Source organism: Nomascus leucogenys, chromosome 17 (assembly GCF_006542625.1).
Source record: "Nomascus leucogenys isolate Asia chromosome 17, Asia_NLE_v1, whole genome shotgun sequence".
NCBI lineage: Eukaryota > Metazoa > Chordata > Mammalia > Primates > Hylobatidae > Nomascus > Nomascus leucogenys.
In genome coordinates, this window is record NC_044397.1 from 94,348,240 (window position 1) to 94,362,696 (window position 14,457).

At 61.3% G+C, this 14,457-nt stretch overlaps 1 protein-coding gene across 5 annotated transcripts in view; it reads right to left on the reverse strand.

Annotated features, from left to right (window-relative positions):
• The window catches only part of APC2 (APC regulator of WNT signaling pathway 2), a 27,002-nt gene extending 18,142 nt beyond the window's left edge, over positions 1–8,860 (reverse strand). For 2 of the 5 annotated variants that reach the window (XM_030796380.1, XM_030796379.1), the window contains exons 1-4: positions 4,704–6,158; positions 1,891–2,049; positions 1,709–1,799; positions 1,435–1,615 (exon numbers count right to left, since the gene is read on the reverse strand). In XM_030796380.1, coding sequence (XP_030652240.1) covers positions 1,435–1,615; positions 1,709–1,799; positions 1,891–2,049; positions 4,704–4,988 — 716 coding nt within the window. In that variant the 5' untranslated portion in view covers positions 4,989–6,158. The other 3 variants (XM_030796381.1, XM_030796382.1, XM_030796384.1) reach the window with 3 other exon arrangements.
• Between the last annotated feature and the right edge of the window lie 5,597 nt (positions 8,861–14,457).

The following is a 14,457-nucleotide window of genomic DNA, read 5'->3' on the forward strand; positions in this document are numbered from 1 at the left end:
GCACCACCACACACCAGCCTGGGTGACAGCGAGACCGTATCTCAATGAACAAACAAAGGCCAGGAGCAGTGGAGGTGGTTGCGGGCAAATTGCTCGCTTAAGCCTAGGAGCTCGAGACCAGCCTGGGCAATATAGTAAAACTCCCATCTCTACAAAAAGTACAAAAAATTGGCCGGGCACGGTGGCTCACACCTGTAATCCCAGCACTTTGGGAGGCCAAGGCGGGCGGATCACGAGGTCAGGAGATGGAGACCATCCTGGCTGACACGGTGAAACCCCGTCTCTACTAACAATACAAAAACAAAATTAGCCGGGCGTGGTGGCAGGCACCTGTAGTCCCAGCTACTCAGGAGGCTGAGGCAGCAGAATGGCGTGAACCCGGGAGGCAGAGCTTGCAGTGAGCCGAGATCGCGCCACTGCACTCCAGCCTGGGTGACAGAGCGAGACTCCGTCTCAAAAAAAAAAAAAAAAAAAAGTGCAAAAAATTAGCCAGGCACGATAGTGCGCACCTGTGGTCCCAGCTACTCCCTGACATGGGAGGCTGTGGGAGAATCACCTGAACCCGGGAGTTCGAGGCTGCAGTGAGCCATGATCATACCACTGCACTCCAGCCTGGCTGACAGAGTGAGACTCTGTCTCAAACTATATGTATTAAACAGAAAAAAGAGAGAGAGAGAGAGAAAGCAATTCCTCTCGAAATTCTCCTCCTTGAAGAAAGACTGAGGGAGGCTGTTCTGCCTCTAACACTTCTCCCATACTTGCTAACCTCCCTCCAGCTTACAAGGTAGCTTCAGGCTCAAAGTGCCCCAGGTGCAACAGAGGTTTCCCTTAACCCCATGGGAGACATGGCCATTCCCGTTTTACAGGGCAGGAGTCTTAGGCTGGGAGGGTTTAGGGGAGCTGAGTGAGGTCCCACAGCAGAGCACAGACAACTCCATGCTGCTCTTCAATGGCCCCATCTGACCCCACATGACCCCTCCCAGCTGCACAGGGTGCCCGGACCCTGCCTGCCTCTGCTGGCCCTGGGCCCACGTTTCTTGGGCCACAGCTCTCTCTCTACAAAGACTGCTTTGAGCCCCTCTGGCTCCAGGCCTGGCTGAGCCCTGGCACCGGACACAGCCCAGTCCCTGGCGACGCCTGCGTGTCGCGGACCCCTGGGGACGTCTCCAAGGAGCCTTTCCCTCAGCCAGGAACGTCCCCCATCCTCTCTGCACTCCAGCAGAGGTCAGCCGGGCTAGAGACGGGGAGGGAGGCCACGTGGGGAAGAAGCTCCGAGGTGGGCGGGGTTGTTCGGTGGGCGGTGCCATATGCAACCGGGTGGGGCGTGTGAGGTGTGGGCGGAGACATATGCTGGTGGGCGAATTAGAGGGCAGAGCCCGCTGGGGACGGAGTCATGCGCCAGCTGCCCAAGGCTGGGTTCCCACGCCCACTCACCGTTCCCGGTCCAGTTCCTCCAGCAGCCGGATGGTGGCCCGGCTCAGCTCCCCAAAGCTGTCCTTGGAGGGCCCGGAGCCGTGTACTGGGCTGCCCTCGGGGGTGCGGGCGGCAGGCTCCGGGCCCAGGGTGGGCGCCTGGAACTTGAGGTTGTACAGGCTGGTAATGTCCATCTGTAGGGCTGGATGGGCGGGGAGAGCACGGAGGTCAGCGGCCCTGCCTGCCTTTCCCCCCAGCCTCCCCCGCTCCCTCTGCGGGTGGCCCCACCGCTCACCCTTCAGCTGCTCCAGCACCTCCGTCTGCCCCGAGGACACCAGCACTCGGGCCTCCTGCTCCAGTTTTCCCTGTAGGTGCTTCAGGACCTCCTGCAGGGGCGGGAAGGCATCGGCCACTGCACTGGGCTGCCGGGGGCCACCCCCCGGGACCCCAGCCCACCTCCTCCATGTAGGCCCCCACCTTCATGCCCGACGTCTCTGTCTCCAGCTTGGACAGGTGGCTGGAGTTGTCCCTTAGCTCCTGCCTCAGGTGGCTGTTCTCAGCCTTCAAGGCCTCCACCTGCCGCACCAGCTGCTCGTAGGGCGCCACGGAGCTCGCCATCTTCAGCTCCTGCAGCGTCTGGGATCACAGGGTCAGAGGGTTCAGCTGATGGTCTGGGGAGGGCGCGGTGATGCCTTCCTGACAGACGGCCCTGACCTAAGCCCCAGCCCTCCTGCCTGATCCTGGGTTGGGGGTCTCAGGCAGGAGTCACTGGTGTGGACAAGTACAGGCCCATGTGGTGCTGGCCAGGGAATCCGGGGCACAGAGGGGCAGGTGGAGTGAGAGATGGCCCCAATGGGAGACAGAGGGGCCAGCAGACAGACGTACAGACAGGTGAACGTCCAACTGACCAGCCGACCGACAGACGATGGGTCGGCCTCTCCTTCCCAGCCCCCAGGACACATCCTGACAGCTGGACAAACACACAGACAGCTGGGACAGCCTAACCCAGCTAGCCGACTGGCCAGCCCAGCACCCCCAGGCTCACAGCCAGAGAGGGCGACAGACAGACAGACGGGACCCTCCCCCACAAAAGCAAGCCTGCCCAGAGGCTGACAGCCAGACACACGGGGCGGACAGACCACCAGCCGTCCCTGCCGACGGACAATGCAAACGCCATGAAGGCCAGTGGGTGACACTAAGATGTGCAGAAACGGCAGGACAGATGGACCCAAGCCCACTGCCATCACCGCAGCAGCCCACGCCCCCTCCATCGGTGGCTGGGCTCAGGGTGGCTACCTGTGTGGCCCGCACCCCCTGCACAGCCTTCAGCTGGTCCCTGCTGGCACCGGCAGCCCCTGCCCCATCCCTTGGCTCTGCCAGTGCCGCTAGCTTCTTTGTGCCTCTGGCCGTCCTCTGGCTCCGGCCAGGCCTCCTCCCTCTGTCCAGCTGGCCGGCGCCTCCTCCCTCGGCTCGGCCCTCCCGCCGGAGCCCCCCTTCACGCCCCCCTTCCCTCTTTGTTCCTTTCCCATCAGCGCTCGCCTCCTCCCTCCGCCTTTGTCTCAGACGCACCAATGGCAGCCCATCCCTCTGCCACCTCCCCCTGCCAGCCTGAGCCCCCTCCTCACACCGGCCCTATCCGGCCCACCTGCTCCTCCCCTCCCTCCTCCACCTGGCCACATACATGTATTCACCCATCATTCGTTCTCTGACCCCCAGGTGCCCCCCATCCCCTCCCCTCCCACCCAAATGTCACCAGGGGTACAGCTGGGACAGGAGTAGGGGTGGGGGCTCAGTTCCAGGTGGGAGGATGGGTCAGGCTGTCCCGTCCTGCTCAGGGGACCCAGTGTGTGGCTTGCCATGTCATCTGGCTCCTTCTTGGTCTGTCCTGAGTCTCAGGGACCACCATTTGGCTGTTCCCAGAGGGAGAAACAAGCCCTAGGAACCAAGGTCTGGCACCCAGACGCGCCCCAGAGGGGCTGGAATGTCCAGGCTGCAGGCCCGACAAGACCCGCCCCTCTCTGGCCTCAGATTGCCCCTCTGAGGAACCTGCAGGGCAGGAGTGCCCAAGGGCAGGGTGGGAGGGGCACAGGGACTGGAAGTCAGGTGGCAGAGGCTGGCAGCCGTCACCTCCCACCCTGATCCGATGATGTCCAAGGCTGTTCAGGTCCCTGGCGGGGAACAGGCTTGGGGTTTCGGGCTACATACAGGGAGACCCTGGGGTCTGGCTCGAGCCCCATGTTCCAGCTGAGGTCACCATCCCATGCCCAGCCAGGTGGAAGGACCAGATGACGTGCAAAGCAACACATGTCTGCCTCCTGCTCCCCAAACCCAGGCCTCCCCCACATGGCTCTTCTCAGCTGACCCAAGCCAAGCCTCAGACACCTTCCCTCTCCCCACATTCGATGGTCACTTCTGCATCCTCATCAGACTGAGCTAGTCCCTCCAAGCTCTGCCCAGCGGGATCGTGCCTCCCCCAGCTCCTGGCACCCCTCTGTCAGGACATTCTGATCAGCCTCTTCCTGGCCTCCCACAATCCCCCGTGCACAGCCAGAGGGAGCTTTAAATGTCACAAGTCAGATCCCATTTCTCCCATGCTCAAACACCTTCCATGGCTCCCCAATGCCCTCAGGATAAGCTCTGACTCCTCCATGTACACCGCGACTCACTTAGAAGCCGGAGGCTCTCTCCTCTCAGGCCTTTGCACGTGCAGTTGCCCTCCCTAGAGCACCTTTTCTAAGTCCTGCCATCCCACACAGTGCAGCTTCTTCCACGAAGCTCTTCTGCCTACCTTTCACCCCCAGGTTGCATCGTGCAGCCTCCTGGGGGCCTTCCTGAGAGATCACTCCCTGAAGGCACCATGACTGGGGGCTGGTCTTATTGAGTGGGCTGCATTTCAGGAGAGGGAGGCACAGGTGTGGGAAGCCAGGCCCAAAGGGGCCTTTCTCCTTCCTTTAATCCAAACCCCCTCTTTCCAGAAAGGGAAACTGACGCCCAGAGAGGTGCAGCAACACCCCTGAAGACACACAGCAGGCCTGCCCATCCCTCCCTCGGATCACCTCATGGAGGTCCGGATGATGAAGCCCGTGAGTGGGTGTGTGCGCAGGACCGGCTGCAGAGACGCTGACGCCCAGCTCACCGGGACTCAGTTTCCCCTCCAGCTCCCACCCTGGGGAAACGGAGGGTCCAGAGTCTGTGCTGACGGGCAATGCCGAGAGACGGGGATGGAAACTCCGACGCGAGGTGGAGGTCGCGCCCCCTGCCCTCCTCCCCGAGGACACACACCCGCTTACTTGCAGCTGGGCTGGCGGGGCGCCCGGGTCTGGGGCCTCCTCCCTCTGCGCAGCTCCGCGGGCCCCACCGGAAATCCCGGCCCGGGGTGGCCTCGGAGCACGCGGGCTCCGGGGTCTCCGCGGCGCGGGCAGGGGCTCCGGGGCGGACAAAGCCCGGTCCCGGCCTGGGCAGGCGGCGCCGCTGCTCCTAGCGCTGGGCGAGACCACCGCGAGCGGGGGAGGATGCGGGATGAGGGATGCGGGTGAGACAGCCAATGAAGGCACGGGAAGACGGGCTGGTGCCATGGCAACAGCCAATGGCGGCCCGGGGCGGGGACCGGCGGCGGCCGAGGGGCGTCGGGCCTCCGCGCGGGCTCGGGCTGTGAGTGCGGGGGGAGAAACCCCCGAGGGAAGGGGGTGCCCCGAGGGCCAAGATTCCTGTGTCCCCCACTTTATTGCAGGATGCAACGGCCTCTTAAAACCTCCTGCGTCTGGATCTGCAGAATTGGAGAGTAAAACATCAAATCCTGGATGTTACATCAGCATCTTGGCGGGGGAGGGGTTTCCAGGGCAGTGGCCGGGCTTGGGCCAGGTCTGCCCCCACCCCACAGGTCCAGCCTGGCCTGGTGCAGATGCATCAGGGTGGGACAGGGTTTGGGTCCAGGCTGGAGCTCCCTGAGGGTCCTGCCTGGTGGGGACGGGAGAGGGGAGGAGGGGCAGGGCCACTGGGGAGCACCTGCGACGCTGCATCTCCCCACATTTCTCCCTGTCTCCCCAACGGAGCGTCAGGTCCTCCTGTAACTCCGTTGCTCTTCAGGTCCCTCTCTCTGTCTGTCTCCCCCTCTGTTCTCTGTCTCTCAATCTCTGTCTCCATGTGTCTCTGCCCCTGGTCGGTTGCACACATAATTCACCCTCGTGGACCGAAGGCCAGAGGAGGGAAGGGCCAGGGGTCCCAGGAGTCGCCATCTCCAGGTGTCCTGGATCCTCCATGGGTCCCTGGAAGCCATTTGAAGGTTTAACGCACAGAGCCCCTACCTGCAGCTCGGACACAGACTCACAGCACAGAAAGGGAGGCGACTGGGGCCAGAAGACGTGATTTTTTTCCGTGCTGGGCAGCCAGGGCAAATCATTCGCCGCTCAACTCTGTTTCCTCCTCTGTAAAATGGGGAGGAGGCGGAAGGTTCTGCAAGGGCTGGTGCAGGGAATGACAGGAGAGGGTGGGAAGGTCTGAGCATTCAAGGCCCCGCAGACAAAGGCAAGGGAGGACCTATGCTGTTTCCTGTTGTGCCTTGAGCTGAAGACCCGAGGGCCTTGTCCTAGGCCAGCATTGCCGGGGGCTGACAGCACTTAGGCCTGGCTGTCTGGGAGCCCCCAGAGCTGGACGCAGCTGTGCCCACTGGTTGGGTCTGGGGAGGCAATGCAGTGGGCAGACACAGGGAATTTTCTTTTTTCTTTTTTTTTTTTTTTTGAGATGGAGTCTTGCTCTGTTGCCCAGGCTGGAGTGCAGGGGCTCTATCTCAGCTCACTGCAAGCTCCACCTCCCGGGTTCACGCCATTCTCCCGCCTCAGCCTCCCCAGCAGCTGGGACTACAGGCGCCCGCTACCTCGCCCGGCTAATTTTTTGTATTTTTAGTAGAGACGGGGTTTCACCGTGTTAGCCAGGATGGTCTCGATCTGCTGACCTCGTGATCTGCCCGCCTCAGCCTCCCAAAGTGCGGGGATTACAAGCGTGAGCCACCACGCCCAGCCTTTTTTTTTTTTTTTTTTTTTTTCTGAGACGGAGTCTCGCTCTGTCCCCCAGGCTGGAGTGCAGTGGCCCGATCTCGGCTCACTGCAACCTCCGCCTCCTGGGTTCAAGTGATTCTCCTGCCTCAGCCTCCTCAGTAACTGGGATTATAGGCACGTGTCACCATGCCAGCTAATTTTTGTATTTTTAATAGAGATGGGGTTTCACCATGTTAGTCGGGCTGGTCTCAAACTCCTGACCTCATGATCCGCCCGCCTAGAAGGGGATTTTTTTTCTGGAGGCTAGAAGGCTGCCTTGAGAAGTGAACAGCAGTGATCAGGAGGAGAGGTATTACAGGCTGAGGGAAAATCAGTGCGTGCTTGGGACACAGGGGGTGTCTGGTGGAGCCATGGGGTAGGGCGCGTGGCGGGGTTTGACAGGTCAAGCCAGGGCAGAGCTGGGCGAGGCTGAAATGGGGTGGGGGATGCAGAGCCCAGGGCCCTGGCTTCAGGTCAGCCTTGCCGTCCCTGTGTCCCCCTGGGCATGTCTCTCTCTGGCCTCAGTTTCCAGTCTTGTTTACTGGAGGGTGGGTTGGATAATCCCTGCCTCTCCCCAAAGAGGAACTAAGTCCCACCTCCCTGTTTAGTTTCAGATGTCTCAGCTCCCCAGGCCTCCATCAGGCAGGGGTTTGGGGGATCCAAGGTCAGTCCTCTCCTTGTATACTTGGGGAAACTGAGGCCTAGGCCAGGGAACACGTTGCCTGAGTTCACCTGTGCCAGCTAGGCCTCCGGAGTCACACTGAGCCTCCCTCCATATCCCTCTGGGGGTGGCCAGGGCCTGGAGGGCTGAGGGTACACGGGGGCTGACACCCCAAGACAAGATGCCCTTGGCCCCAAATCTCCAAAACAGTATGTCCCTGAACAATCCCCCCCACACACTAAAATCCTTGACCCTGTAAATCCTTGAACCACAGCCACACTCAGACATCACTAGACATTTTAGAGCCACAAGAACCCCCCACAGCCCCCTAGGACTTCAGGAGGCTGAGAGAGGTCTCCCCCTTCTCCCATTGCAGAACGCAGGGCCTAGCCCAAGACCCCGGCCCAGGCTCCTCCCTGGGGTCCTCCACGCCCCCTACTGCTGCTGGGCTGAAGGGGCGGTTCCGTGAAATGCTCACTCCCCCACCCCTGTCCTGTGACACCTCCCACAAGTCCGCAGCCTGGCACAGAGCTCACTCTTGGGAGTGTCTTTGAGCCTTCTGAGTCTGACCTCGAGCTGTCCCCGCCCCCTTGATGCCTCCTCTGTGCCCCGGGCTAGAGGCAGAAACAGGGGCGGCCCCCATGGGGAGCTGGGTGGGGACAGAGAAGGCACCAGGTCATCGCGGGAGGATAGACACGGGCCCGCCGCCCGCTGGGTGGCCGGGCAGGGCCCTGACCGGTGAGGAGGCCACTGGAGGTGGGGGAGGGGTGGGGTAGGCCGGTCCAGGCCGCGCCCTGAAGCCTGACCGCCGCTATGGGCCTCAGTTTCCCCGGCGGCGCGTCGGCAGACGTTCGCCTCCGTCAGCACCGCGGACAGCTCCCCGGCCCCTGCCCCGCGTTCTCTTGTGCGCGCCTTCGCTCCGCAACGAGGCTCCGGCCTCGAAGCGTGACCTTGGGCTCCCCGCTGCACTCCCAAGCCTCAGTTTCCCCTCCAATGAGGGATGTCAGCGCCGCAAAATTCAGACGATTCCGGAGGCTGGAGAAGCGCTGGGGGTCGGGAGCGGACGGATACGAACAGCAGCGGCGGCAAACGTCAAAGCAGGCCATACGCTCGCGCCCAGAAGGGGAAACTGAGGCCCAAAGACGCTCAGGGCGTGGCCCAGGCCCCCACCCTGCGCAGGGCCGAGCCTCCGCAGGATGCCCCCGCAGCCGCCGCAGCCGCCCCCGCCGCCCCAGCTGGCGCAGCCTCGGCGTCGGCGCAGTGAGGCGGGGTCCGAGGGTCTCCTGCAGAGGCCGAGGGCTGGGCTGGGCGAGCGCTGCGCTTGCGCAGACCCGGGGGTGGGGGTCGCAGCGGCGCACCAGAGGGGCTCCCATCCCCGCCAACCTCCCGAGGCGGTTTCCCCGGCAACGGTCTCTACGGCGACGGCACAAGACCCCCGACTCTGCAGCCTCCGCGCTCTCGCCCCGTGAGACCCCGCCGCCGCGCCCGCTGTTCCCGCGGTGTGGACCCCGCCCCGTTCCTGCGCGGCCCGGAGCCCTCCCCAGCGGCCCGACCCCCGCGCCCTACCTGGTCCCCGAAGAAGGCCGAGTGCAGCAGGCTCAGGAGCCCCAGGAGCCCCATGGAGCCGCGGCCGCCCCGGACCCGCCGCGCCCCGCCCCTCGGCCGCCAGGGTGGGGGTGCGGGACGCGGCCGGGGCCGCTCTGCGCCTGCGCGGAGAGGGGCGGGAGGGGTCAGTCCGCGGGCCCGGGGCGGGGCTCCTCCCGAAAGGGGCGAGGGCGTCCCGTGGGGTCTGGAGGTGCTCGCGGGGGCTGGGGAGTCTCGCGGGACCGAGGCTGCGGAGGGGCGGCGGGAGTTCCGGGGATAGGAGAGAGGGGAGGGGAGTCGCGTGGGCCGAGCGGCGCCAGGGTCCGGGTCCGACCACGGTGGGGGGTTCTAATGCGGAGGAGGCTGGGGGGCCCGAGGCGGCGGAGAGGAGGCCGGGTGGGGGTGGGGGCACGAGAGGTCCCACGGGGAATGGGGGTTGCGAAGAGCCAGAGGCGGCGTTGCCCTGCGGCTGCGGTCCGCTGCACGCGGACGGTCACCCAGCGGAAGCTCGGAACCACCCCCGAATCAGCCCGGCCTGGCGCGCTGAGGTTCATTAGTCATTCAGCAAACATCACCTGCGCACACAAGGCTTGCTGGGCGCCGAGCTGGGCGCGCGGGGAGCCGCCGTAAGGGGGCGACACCGAACGCGGACATTCATGCAAAAAGCATTTATTAAGCACCTACTGTGTGCTGGGCCCCCTGCAATGAACAAAACAAAATCCCGGCCCTTGGGAAGCTGACGTGAACTAGGGGACTGCAGCGGGCTGGGAGAGACGCCAGCGGGGCGGGCAGGGCATGGGGAGCTGCTGGGGAGGCCGAACAACCCTGGGGAGTGTTGGGGGAGAGTGCAGCCCGCGAGGGCAGTGAGGGCTGGGAGGCCCCGGGGCAGGTCGCGCAGGCCCTGCGGGAGGTGGGAGCCTCCGCGGGCTGTGGGCAGAGCAGGGCCGCGCCCGGCTCCAGGCTCGCGGGCGCCCTCTGGCGGCTGCGGGAAGAACAGGCCGTGGGCGGTGCCGGGAGAGGAGGGCGCAGGCGGCTGCGCGGGTCGAGGGCTGGATGATGGGGTGGAAGATGGGGCCCGGGCAGGATGGGGGCTGAGAGGGGTGTTATGAATTGTGTTAAGTTCCTGGAAACCAAAGAACGAGCGGCCGGAGAAAGGGGCGCCGCTTTAACAGGGCGGCGGGGACAGGCCGCCTCCAGCAGGTGCCTCAGCTGAACCCTGGAGCAGGGACGAAGGCGTGCGGCTGCGGGGGAGGCTTCGGGGCCACCCAGGACTCCTGCTTCAGAAGTCAGGGGAGGGCGCCGGGTTCAGTGTAAACTGCCGTCCAGGCGGGAGGCCGCGGGGATGTGAGAAGCGGCGGGCCAGGCGGGAACCCCAGGACCTGAGGGGCCCTGGAAGGCCAGGCTGGACCCCGCCTAGCGGCCCGGGGGGCTGGCCCAGACCGACTGGAACACTGATGGAGGGACCACGGGAGCCTGGCCTGCTCCTGGCTCGCTGAGGAGCGGGCAGAGCGGATGGCCCTGCCTCAGCCGGCGGCCAACTCCGTCCGAGACATGGTGGCAGAGACAGGCCTGGCCAGTGGGCACCGTAGGGCTAGTTAGAGGCTCCCACCCCACCTCCTGGACACCCCCCAAATGCTTGTGGACCCAGGGCACCACCTGGCCACCAAGACATGTGTCTCTCTGAACCGGGGGTATCTTTTTGCTTTAAATACTAATACATATTTTCCCTGATCACACATGCTGGATTCCAACTGCAGAAAACCAAGGGAAGTACCCATTAGCAGCCACGTGCTGGCCAGGCAGGGGCGTGTGCAGGGAGGGCTTTTATGGACAGGAAACTTCCTGTAAAGGTCCGGACAGTAAGTTTTCAGCGTCTGCCTGGCAGAAGTAATACAGGTATGAATGGGCACAGCTGGGTGCCAGTAAAGCTCTGCAAAAGTGAAGTGAGGCCCGGCACCCATTCCCATTCCGCTTTCCTCAGGGAGGGGCCCTGGGGCTTGTTCCCGGCTAGCTGCCCCATGATGGGCGCGGCCCCACACATCTCTGTGTCATTTGCTCTGCAGATGGACCTGGTAGCTCAAAAGCTCTGTCATTTCTTTTTTTTTTTTTTTTTTTTTTGAAAAGGAGTCTCGCTCTGTCCCCCAGGCTGCAGTACAGTGCAACAATCTCGGCTCACGGCAAGCTCCGCCTCCCGGGTTCACGCCGTTCTCCTGCCTCAGCCTCTCGAGTAGCTGGGACTAAAGGTGACCGCCACCACGCCCAGTTAATTTTTTGTGTTTTTAGTAGAGACGGGGTTTCACCATGTTAGCCAGGATGGTCTTGATCTCCTGGTCTCGTGATCTGCCCGCCTCGGCCTCCCAAAGTGCTGGGATTACAGGTGTGAACCACTGCGCCCAGCTCCATTTGTTTTTTTTTTAGACGGGGCCTCGATAAAGACTTCAAGTGTGCACCACGGTGCACCACTAGCACTTTTGATTTCTAATGCTCAGGGTTGAAAACCATGTTGCAGATAAAGCTGTTTCAGCGGGGCATCCACTCATTTCCCACTTTGCTTATCTGAGGCGAAAACCACCTAACACCTCAGCAATTTTTTTTTTTGGTTTTTTGGGTTTTTTTTGAGACAACAGTCTCGCTCTGTCGCCCAGGCTGGAGCACAGCACTTTCGGAGGCCGAGGAAGGAGGATCACCTGAGGTTGGGAATTCGAGACCAGCCTGGCCAACATGGTGAAATCCTGTTTCGACTAAAAATACAAAAATTAACCAGGCGTGGTGGCGTGCTTCTGTTAATCCCAGCTACTCGGGAGGCTGGGGCAGGAGAGTTGCTTTAACCTGGGAGGCAGAGGCTGCAGTGAGCCGAGATCGTGCCACTGAACTCCAGCCTGGGCTACAGAAGGAGAGTCTGTCTCAAAAAAAAAAAAAAAAAAAAAAAAAAAGGCCGGGCGCAGTGGCTCAAGCCTGTAATCCCAGCACTTTGGGAGGCCGAGACGGGCAGATCACAAGGTCAGGAGATTGAGACCATCCTGGCTAACACGGTGAAACCCCGTCTCTACTAAAAATACAAAAAAATCAGCCGGGCGTGGTGGCGGGCGCCTGTAGTCCCAGCTGCTCGGGAGGCTGAGGCAGGAGAATGGCGCGAACCTGGGAGGCAGAGCTTGCAGTGAGCAGAGATCGCACCACTGCACCCCAGCCTGGGCGACAGAGCGAGACTCCATCTAAAAATAAATAAATAAAAAATAAAAAGAATTCCGAATGCTGACAACGGAGACTACAATGAGCCCTGCCTGCACACGCCTTCCCTCCCTCTCCTCAAGCTGGACCTGGGGTGGGCCTTTGAAGCTGGGTCCCATACAAGCTTCTGCTGTTCACGCTGAAGTGAACCTGGCCAGTGCTGCCCAGAGGCCTCCGGCGGCCACCTAGCAGCCAGACTGTAGCAGGATGAGCTGCAGACAAAACTCCTCAGACACTGAATTAAAGAAGAGGTTTTTATTCAGCTGGCAGCGTCAGCAGACTCACGTCTTAAGAGCCGAGCTCCCCGAAAAAGAAATTCTTGGCCTTTTTAAAGGCTTACAACTTTAAGGGTGAAAGGGTGGTGATACATCAAGCAAGCGTGGGAAACGTGACTGGGGGCTACATGCATCAGCTAACAGAACAAAAAGTTTTACAATAATGCTTTTTCATACAGTGTCTGGAATTTACAGTAACACCAGTAGTTTAGGTCAGGGGTTGATATCATTACTTTTTTTTTAACTCCTTGCACCGGGTGGTGGTGCCAAGATTGTCTGGCTATTTATCTTACTTTTGTTTTTTTCCCAACTTTTTGCATTTTCTCTCCTCCTGTCTCGTGAACTAGGCAAGGTGGTGGGAGGAAGGCAGCAGGAGTAGTAGTGGTCTCCTTCCTTCAGACCACACTCCAAACTTTGGACCGTTGGTTTCAAGCCCAGGTGGGTTCAGGTCAGCCCATAGGTGAATTTTCAAATATTCTACATATCTCAGGAGCTGCCAGCCAAGACTCGCCCCCACTACTGACTACCCAGCCATGTCCAGTGGAGGGCTTGAGAGGCACAGCTGAGTGCAGCACTGTCCCACCGGCTGCAGGCCCCTCTGTACCCCACGCAGGCAGGTCCGGTCCCATCGACTCATGCTGCCTGGGGGGCTCACGCTGTACTGGAGCTGAGCTTATAACCCTGGGCTGTCCTTCCTCTGTCCAATCCACCTTTTCCCAATCAGAGAGAAAAACACGGACCCACACTTTCTCCATAATTTGATTCCAAACCGAGAGGTAAGAACATGAGCAAATCTTATTCTTTTTTTTGAGGCAGAATCTAGCTCTTGTCGCCCGGGCTAGAGTGCGATTTTTCACCTCCTGGGTTCAAGTGACTCTCCCGCTTCAGCCTCTCAAGTAGCTGAGATTATAGCCACACGCCACCATGCCCAGTTAGGCTAATTTTTTTGTATTTTCAGTAGAGACAAGGTTTTACCATGTTGGCCAGGCTGGTCTGGAACTCCTGACCTCAGGTGATCCACCCACCTCGGCCTCCCAAAATGCTGGGATTACAGGCGTCAACCACTGCGCCTGGCTGCAAATCAGGCATAAATTTGAAGATAGAGTCAGGTGCAGTGTCTCATGGCTGCGATCCCCGCACTTTGGGAGGCAGTGGGAAGATCACTGGAGCCCGTGAGATTTAGGCTGCAGTGAGCCATGATCACACCACTGTACTCTGGCTGGGCAACAAATTAAAAAAAGCGGAGAGACATGATAGAAGAGGGCCTACAGGAGGCTGTTGTGGGGCATTTGAGGGTGAAGGTGGGGCTCCTCACATCTCCCCTGCCCTCACCTGCCTGGCTGAGCTCTTACCCTCCTGTCCACTGCCCAAGGGGAGGCCCCCCACACATCCCTGGGCCGCTCTGCTGGGTGCTTAGTGAGCAAAGTTACCACCTTCCACCTGGGCTGAGGGTGACTCCAGCATTGAACAGGGTTGTTCTCACGATGTTCTCCAACCCAAGTATGGCCATCAGAGAGCCCACGGAGGGCTGCACGGTGCCCCCCACCCATAGGCATGGCCACTTTGCCCTGTTCTTTCAAGCATCCTGTGCAAAGGAGACAGACCTGCCCAGGCCATGGATGGTGCAGCCTAGCCACAGGGCATGGCTCTGTCCTGGATGCGAAGCCCCAGGCTCGGGGGATGGGGCTGGCTGCAGCCATGGAGCCTGCTGGGAGAGGAGACCCCACCAGCGTGGTGTCAGGAGGAGAGTCAGGAGCTTCTAAGAAGCCAGGCAGGGGTGAGGATAGAAGGAAGGGACTTCAGGTGGCCCAACAGTTCCTGCTGCTGCGTCACTTCCTGCGGGAACCCTCTGCAGGACATGAGGGAAGCCAGAAAGGAGAGCCCAGGCCAGATGGGGGCTTGAGAAGGGGCTGCACTTAGCCCAGGAGTGGCCCCCTCTACGTGGGGTGCCCAGAAGACAGCGTGAGGCCAGGCAGCTGCCCCGAGGTCAAGAATGCTGAGGGGGCCAAAGGGACGGGGCTACACCTGGGCTTGGGCACCCAGCTCCACAGCTGTCCCTGCAGACAGGAGCAGGGGCGGCCGAATTGGGACGGGGCCCGCACAGCTGTCAGTCTTAGACACACAGAGACCATCCAAGCAACACGACCACACAGCCCTAAAGGTCCAACCTGAACCTCCTCACACCACGAACCTGAACCAGGCCCAGGCCCAGGCCCAGGCCCCTCCGAGAGCCCTGGACGCTGGGAAGAACAAGCTGCGCAAA